Source organism: Egretta garzetta, unplaced genomic scaffold (assembly GCF_000687185.1).
Source record: "Egretta garzetta isolate BGI_Z169 unplaced genomic scaffold, ASM68718v1 scaffold108, whole genome shotgun sequence".
Lineage (NCBI taxonomy): Eukaryota > Metazoa > Chordata > Aves > Pelecaniformes > Ardeidae > Egretta > Egretta garzetta.
This window is the reverse complement of record NW_009260614.1, coordinates 7,752,729-7,760,544: the sequence shown is the minus strand read 5'-3', so window position 1 is coordinate 7,760,544 and position 7,816 is coordinate 7,752,729. Positions and strand designations below refer to the sequence as shown.

Below are 7,816 nucleotides of genomic sequence, written 5' to 3'. Positions count from 1 at the left end.
CTATTTGCCTGGTGCTAAAAGGCAGTGGAGGGTAGGGTCTGTACCCAAGAACAGGCTTAGATTTTTTTGTTGGGGAGGGCTTAAAGGTCATGTGAGTCGAGGAGCTGAATTAGGTATTTTGTATACTTTGTTCTTACTCTCTTCCTATTTCAGATTTGCAGTTTCTGAAGCTCTGAGCACAATTCAAAGAGCAGAGGCGATTTTGTCAGTGCACTGTGGTCCTCAGAGTACTCAGATCCAGGAACTACAAGAGATGAAGACCTGTCTGTTAGAGCTTCCCAGAAGCATCCTTCAGAGGACTTAATTTCCCTGTCAAAGGAAGCTGCAAAGTGATCTTTCATCAAAGCTAAGTTTCATGTGGTAAAGTAGTCATGTAGTACAAGCTGGAAAATCATATGTAACAACTTGAATGAAATCTGAAATGCTCTTTAGTGAGACTGTTGTAAATAAAATGACCAATTCTAACATGAGGGGTCTGTGCGTGGTATGGTGGGAATAGATGCTGTTGTATAATTTCTGCATGTGGGTTTGAAGCAAATGTTTGAGATGCTCGTGTATGCTGTTTCTAGAGATGTGAATCTCCCATGTGTGATACCCTGATGGTTATGAACAGGCAGTCATCCAGACCATGCTGCCTTTTATTTCTAATGCTGTGAAGCACTTTTCTTCTTGCCAGCATGAAATGTAAATGGTTGGAATGGGTGAGGCAGCAGGCTGTGAAGTGCAAACTTACAAGCTATAAGAGGGGGCACTGCAGAAATTGGAGGGCTACCAGCGCAGACCTGTCAGTGATGAGGACACAGAACTGCATCATGGCTCAGTCTGGGCAAAAGGGGAGTGTGAAGGCATATGACAATCTTTCAAGGGAGAATACTGGGGCTTGCTGAGATTAATAGCAAAAGCTCTTTTATTGCAGCATGAAGGCATAAGATTTGCAAGTTGTGTCTTTGTGCAGCAGAGCAGGGAGCCAGTATCCCTCCCAATACCACCCTTTCCATTTGGGCCCTACCATTGCAGGTTATTGTGAAGGGATCTAAACGCTCCTGGGATCCAGGATCTTGCCAATGAAGAGGAGGGTTCCAGTGGTATCATCTCGCAGTACAAGAAGGAAAGGTCTGTCCACGTGGTATTCTATGGGGAAGGTCAGACGAGCAGCATTCACCCCAGGATTTGGTGTGGATCTTTCCCCATCTTCACTAAGCTCCAGAATTGCCTTGTGTTGCACATGAGATAGCTTAATAGGCTTGGCAGAAATCTTGGTAAAATCAGGTGATGAGAAAAGCGATTGGAGCCCTGGAGGAAAGAAAGAATATTCCGTTAACTGAAAGCATAGATTGCAGGTGGGGGAGCAGTACTGCTAATGCTGTGAGTCCAGGAGGGCATGTAACTGCTCTGGTAGAGTTTATTGGGGGTAACAGAGAGAAGAAGCTTACATCTGTTTGTACTGAGCTTCTCCCTCTCAATCTCAGAAGCGTTGTATGAGCTTGGTGGGAAGATGTGACAAAAAGTTGAGGAGTCCTGGACCATGGTGATTTAGTTGCTGGTGAAATCTCTAGACTGACAGCGGGACCTAACTTAATAACCCACCAGCTTCATAGTTTTCTGAGAGCAGGAAGCAGCTTGCCCACTGCTTTGAGCCCTGGCAGTCTGTAGAGGGTGTGTGATGTACATACTTGTCTCCTTTAGAGTGCTGCCAAGTGCCTCTTCATAGTTCAGCTTTATTTTGGGCAAGCTTAGCACAGCATGGACTGTCTTCAGCTCCTTGTCTACATCGTGGACAAATTCAGAAGTAAGACTTTCCTCAATCAGAGTCATATTCTGGGTCACCTTCGTAGGCAGGAAGAACATGGCACTGATTCCTTCTGTCAGCGGCAGCTGGGCAATCTGGAAGGCCAGTTACAAATAAGAAAGGGTCACATCAATAATGAACAGATTTAACCGTCCTGTACCAGGCACAGGCCTGAATGAGGACTGCCTGGTCAGCCTTTCCAGTTAACATTTGGTCGTCTTCCCTGTTTGTTTTTATTGGATGTGATGCTTCCTGAACCTTCTGGCGCCCAGGCTTTCACCAACCTGTGCTGCACTCTTTCTATTATTAGATGGCAAGCGCTCGCTCTCACCCATTGACTCCTGTAATGAACTGCAGTATGCTTTGGGGGATTCTCAGCTGGAACACCTCTGAGCTCATGCTACAGTGGAAGACTTGTTGAAAAAGGTAGAGATGGCAAAGTTTTGAGGGGTGTGCCCTGCCCTTCTTGCCCAACTTTAGGTCAAGCAATGCAGGCTAGTAGGACCTGGGCATTATTTAAATTCTGGACTGCTTGTCACATAGCCAGTGCAGAAGTGGGATATTCTAAGAGTGAACATACTGCCTTTCAAAATAGGGATTGCAAAACTAGCCTGATGGGAGGAGCAAGGCTGTCTTCTGGAATGGGTTAACAGGTAAGTGTAGCTGAGCCTGTTCCTCAGTAGGTTTAGGAGATCTTGTGCAATATTTGCTCTCTGACCTTGCAGTTGAGTTCTGAGTCAAAACCGTATCGCAGTATGGCTTTGGGGTCTGACATCATGGACACCTTCACAGTTCTGTCCTCATCCAGGTGGAAGTCCTTCAGGGCAGTCTTCTTGGTGTCAAACTTGGTTTTCCACGTCCCTATTTTTTAAAAGATAAAATGGAGGATTTTCTGGAATAACAGCATATGAAACCAGGTTTATGCTGTGGCAGACTAATCTTGTGCTTTTATATACAGTATTTGTCCTTTAAGAGTCGAGACATAACTGAATGATGATGGAGATGGAAATAGACTGATCAGAGCTACTGGTTTACTGTCACTCTTTGGCCCCTCCTTTTCATCTGAGAATTGGCTAAATGGAAAATAAAAAATCAAGCCAGTGTATGGGTGGAGTAGCTATTGGGAAGTTGATGTCTACTTATGTAATTACAAAACTATTTTAAAGGGTAACAATTGTGTCAATGCATATAAAGTGCTTCTCTCCCCACCCTTTATTTTGCTCCTTGTCTCTAAGCAGTAATTCTCCAGGACACTGGCTTACAGCATGTTCTAGAACAGCTCTCTAGTATCTGCCTCCATTCCCTCTACAGCGGCTCAGTACACTCTTTGAGCTGTGCCTTCCCTGAATGGTAATACTCTGTCTCTTGCCATGGCATTTGGTGAGCTTAAACTTTCTTCTCTGGTCTCTTACTGCAAACAGGTCAAGATTCAGCTTCCCAAGAGTAATAATTCCTCCCTCAAGGACTATTTCTGTTCAGGTAGCATGCATTTTTTCTTCTTTACTAAATGTTCTCAAACACTTTCTTACACTCTGTCTCTTTGGCAGTCTGTTTGCTCTGTTGGAAGTGAGAGCATTCCCTCGCATCTCTTCTAACACAGGCTTCCCTCTCTGTAACCAATTACACAACATCCTTACCCTTGAAGTAAGCAGCCCCAGCAAGGAGAATACTGACATCTGCGGGCATGTCCTTCATAAACCGCATGATCCTTCCCTTTGTCTGCTGTCGTACCCAGCTGTTGATTTCTTGGAGGTCTAACTGGGTATTACCACTGAGCGCCCTCGGACGCATCTTGTAGGACTTCTCTAGTTGGCTGTGAAAACCAGGCTTCACCCTCAGTCCTGGGGAACAAAAACATTGATATTGCAGCTAGCTCCCTTATCAAAACACTCTCAAGGCAACAGATTGCAATCCAAAGCCCAGCAGCAGTTTTCTCATAAAACATCTGTGGCTGTGTGTATACAGAAACCTGCTTTGAAGAAGGCACATGGAAGAAACTGATCCAAATCCTATAGCCACCCATGCTGGAGTATGGGATGACTCTCTTCTGAAAAGTAAAGAAAGGAGATAAGAACAGAAGGCTTGGACACAGCTATTCCTACATCAGTCTTTCTTCTTTTTCCAGCTTGCTTTATGAGTACAGCTTACTCAACCTACTGGATTCTAGGAACCAGCAGGTTCCAAAAGATAGCTCTTGGCTTTCTCAGCAGCTGCTTATTGCATGCCGACATGTCAAATAGCTCTGCAAGGAATCAAACAAAGGAATATGGCTGAATGCTATCACAAATAGAAAATGTGATTTATGGTTCCTGGAAGTTGGCAACACCTGCCAGAAAACCTAGAGCAAAAGCAAAATTCTCAGCAAGTTTCTTCTAGGTCTTGCACGTTAGCTGCTCTGTCACCGGTGCCTTTGTGCGCATAAGTCTGGTCTTCTATTTATGTGCACACAAACTTTCCAGGCTTTTTCTGGAGCAGCAACAGCATTCCATGCACTGTCTGCATCCTGGCTCAACAGTATGTCAGAGCCAAGCTGTAAGTGCGTTGTTATTCAGGGCATTCTACCTGCTACTAGTTACTTTGGTAAAATTTGGTAGAGGGGAAGAAGGACTTTTACTTTTCTCCAAGATGATGCGGGAAGCACTTTTCATGCTCTTCTCTGGTCCACTCACGCTGGTCAGGAGGTCCTTGTAAGTGTCGTGGACCTGAGCTTTGTTAAGCAGATCATAGAAGAGAGCGCGAGAAATCACATCTTCTGTTCGTTCTCCAGCCCCTGCCAACAACAAGGACAGCAGTATGAGGGAAGGCCTGTCAGGCCAAGCAGTGCCTGAGGAAAAGGGGCGAGAACTCACCGAGTGAGAGACCAGAAAGTGCAGTAGCCAGGCTGAATGGAGAGAGTAGCACGTTGGCAGTGGCTGTCCGGCTAGATTGCTGACGGTACAGGTCATAGCCAAAGTTGGAGACTGCAGCTGCCAGCTTGTTTACAGGGCTCTTATAGAATGGATCTTCCTCTTCGACCTCGCCAGCATTAGCTCCATCAGCGGTGGCAGAGTTCTAGCGGGTACAGGGAGCGCTTTGGTTAGACTTGCAGTTCACAAGAGCAGGTACAGTTGTGATAAACGTTTCAAAGGCAAGCAATCTACAGGTACTCCCCTACGATCTACGGAAATACTGCCTTAATCTTTCTGATTGAGAGTGTTACTTTAAACAGTTACTTTAAAGCAATGTGCCAGTAAAACCAAAGGCAGCACTCAGATTGGAATCCACTATTTCTGCCTCGCGGTCGTCCCCTGATGTAACTACTGTGGTTTTATCTAGGTAAAGCAGGAGTTAGTCTCATTATGTTGCTAAATAAAATCCTAGTAACTTAGGAGAGTAGCACTTAATCCTTCTGTAAGGTTCTTTAAAACTAAATTACCTGCCCCAAGTATCTCTCCCTCGCTCTCTGCACATTGTCTCCTACTCACCTGCTCAGTAGCTGAGTTCTGGGATCTGCTTGGGACAGTTAAGAGACCCAGGAAAAGGAGAACCACTGGAATCTGCATGCCTGAACCTACAGAGTAAGAACAAGACAGTGGTAGTTTGAGCAACCAAGCAAATACATCTCTACCACTACTATCCGCTGTACCTGGTTGTGACAGGAACCACAGTGACACATGCTGCTGCTTGTCCTTCCCAGTTGTGAAACACACACCTGATCTTAGCCAGCTTTTCTTCTTTAGTCTGAAGCACTCAGCCAGCCTGGCCCCAATGACTTTAAAATCGGGCAAGCATGCATGCCTGGGTGTGCCTGAGTGCAAAAGCAGATGTGTGTGGCCCAAACCACACTGATGCTGGCAGTTACTGAGTGCCAAGGTCCAGAAAAGCACTAATTCCTATCTTCTGAGTTTTAGGCTGTAAAAAAAATCAATACTGTATTTATAAAAGGTAGCAAATCCATATTGTTGAGTGGGGCAGAAGGCTAAACTGGCTGGGTGCTGCTCTGCTGTACAAGTTAGCTGCCTCGGGCAGTAGTTTGTCATGTCTCTTGTGTCTGCGTGTACCTGGAAGGCTGTACAGCCTATATGCATCCTTTGCTTCTTACTTGCAGTTCAATAAAGTAAAAGTAGAAGAGCTTTCTTAAAAGACAGTAAGGAAAGGGGCTGGGATTAAGTACGTAACTCTGGGCCAGGTCTAGAGAAGAGGTGAAAGCCAGAGCTTAGCTTCTTCGACGTTTTTAATAGAGGTGGAAGAAAAGTACCAAACTCCCCAAAGCTGTTCTTTCTGTGGAATCCACTTTTAATCACTCCAGTATTGGCATATGTGGCCCTTCCAGACAGATCTGTCTGGTCCAGGGGGCAGTGTATAACCCAGGGTTTCACTGTGGGGAAACCAGAGCTACTGCTGAAGTGTCATGCCCCTGAGAGCAGACGCCACCGAGGCTGGTCTGAAGCAATGTTTATATAGATTCCCAGAAATTAAAGGAAGAGGGTTGTATTTAACTAACCCCTGTGATCCAGGCGTCCAGTGAAGTAGGAGGAAGAACATGTGTTTCAGATTAACTTCAGCTATAAAGAAAACATGCCTGCTGGTAGAAATACAACTTAAAGCCACGTGGCTACAACAGCCCCACTTGAGGATGGAGTCTGTTCAGGCAGAGGTTTTACTTCACTGCAAGGCAGTTCACCATTTCCCTTTCCTGCCAAAACCCTTTTTTTCCTGGAGGTAGTTCTGCCTCGGAGAAAAAGGTGTCACAGTGAGGCTTTAAGTTTTCATCTATATTTAGGCAGTGTCACACAGAAGCGGTACCCTCTTTGCACTTCCATCCTGTGACCTGCTGCTATCCTAGCTGCCGCAGAGATGAGGTATTCTGGTGCAGATGTATATCAAGAGGATTTACTATACTGGAACAAACCAATGCGTTGGTGGGATGAGAAGTGCATATGATGTTGGGATGGCTCCTATCGTTGCAGAGTTTTACAGTGAATAGGCGCCATGCTGAAAGAGAAGCCTCGTGTGAGCCTAAGTTGGTCTTAGCGAGGGCTTTGCAAGGATGCCTGCACTGAGCAGCAGTCTTGCATGCTGAGAGGAAGAGGTTTGGCCCAGTCTAGTTTATAGAGATGAAGGTTTTCCATGGAGCATAACCTGTTCTCTGAAAAAAAAAAAATAAATCTCAACACAACCTCTGCTTCCAGCTACACTGAGCTCCTGGGAGCGTGAGAGCGGAGATTGGTTTTGCAGATTTGTATTGTTTTTGCCAGTACTGTCACCAGCTTCATATTTCTCAAAGTTTGCCAAAAAGCAATTTCCATTTTAGAAAGACAAAGCCTTTTGCGTTTGAATTGGCCTGAACATCTGGATTCTATTTGCATGTCTCTTAGCACACAGCCAAAAATACAGAGAAAAGAATTTGGTTGGAGCAGAGGTGGGATGGTTTCAGGCATGATATTAAAAATCTGTGGCTACCTTTAAAGAGGAGAGAAGGAGCAACAGCGTGCAGCGTGCGATGTTACAGTCAGGAAGGTACGGGAAGAAAAGGTCGAGAAATGAGCCGAAAAGGAGCCTTGTGTCTGGGAGTTGTCTATTTGTGAAGGCCCGCAGGTGCAAAGGAAACATTTTGATTTACATCTATAGTGGCACGAGTCTCCCATCATTTATAAACACTTCTGATTTTAGGGGTGCTGTGAGACATCACCCACGAGTTCAGCCTGCTCGCTGCTATCGCTCCACCCCACGGCACCAACTCCTTCTGAAGCACTTTGCAACCGCTGGCTCTAGAGGATTTGACTGTCACCCAAAATTGTTACCGGTGCAAAGCAAAAGCGTGTTCCCAGCTGCAACCCAGGTGCTGGAAGGGCAGGAACCCACCCCTCTCCCCCATTGCCGCTCAGCCCCGGAGGCAAAGCAGTGCCCTAGGATGCTGGTGGCTCCCAACCCCTGGTGAGACCTCTCGGTTGGTGGGACTCCCACCCTTTCACCCCTGCAGAAGAACCGTTCTTCCCGGCCTCCGGGCGCTCCCCGGGCTCAGCCCCTGCCCTCCGCGCCCCCACC

General features: G+C 46.1%; 2 protein-coding genes across 4 annotated transcripts in view; one reads left to right on the top strand and one right to left on the bottom strand.

Annotated features, from left to right (window-relative positions):
• The window catches only part of SMYD4 (SET and MYND domain containing 4), a gene marked incomplete at its 5' end in the record, with an annotated part of 5,618 nt that extends 5,170 nt beyond the window's left edge, over positions 1 to 448 (top strand). The window contains one exon of the mRNA XM_035900550.1: positions 154 to 448. Within this exon, the coding sequence (XP_035756443.1) occupies positions 154 to 304 (151 nt within the window). The remainder of the gene's footprint in view (positions 1 to 153) is intronic.
• The window catches only part of SERPINF1 (serpin family F member 1), a 10,251-nt gene extending 2,459 nt beyond the window's left edge, over positions 1 to 7,792 (bottom strand). Inside the window, exons 1-7 of one of the 3 annotated variants that reach the window (XM_035900616.1) lie at positions 5,254 to 7,792; positions 4,639 to 4,840; positions 4,404 to 4,559; positions 3,427 to 3,630; positions 2,508 to 2,650; positions 1,674 to 1,884; positions 1,010 to 1,293 (exon numbers count right to left, since the gene is read on the bottom strand). In XM_035900616.1, the coding sequence (XP_035756509.1) occupies positions 1,034 to 1,293; positions 1,674 to 1,884; positions 2,508 to 2,650; positions 3,427 to 3,630; positions 4,404 to 4,559; positions 4,639 to 4,840; positions 5,254 to 5,331 (1,254 nt within the window). In that variant the 5' untranslated portion in view covers positions 5,332 to 7,792 and the 3' untranslated portion in view covers positions 1,010 to 1,033. Of the gene's footprint in view, positions 1 to 590; positions 1,294 to 1,433; positions 1,885 to 2,507; positions 2,651 to 3,426; positions 3,631 to 4,403; positions 4,560 to 4,638; positions 4,841 to 5,253 lie in introns of those variants that run through there. The other 2 variants (XM_009645157.2, XR_004842797.1) reach the window with 2 other exon arrangements.
• Between the last annotated feature and the right edge of the window lie 24 nt (positions 7,793 to 7,816).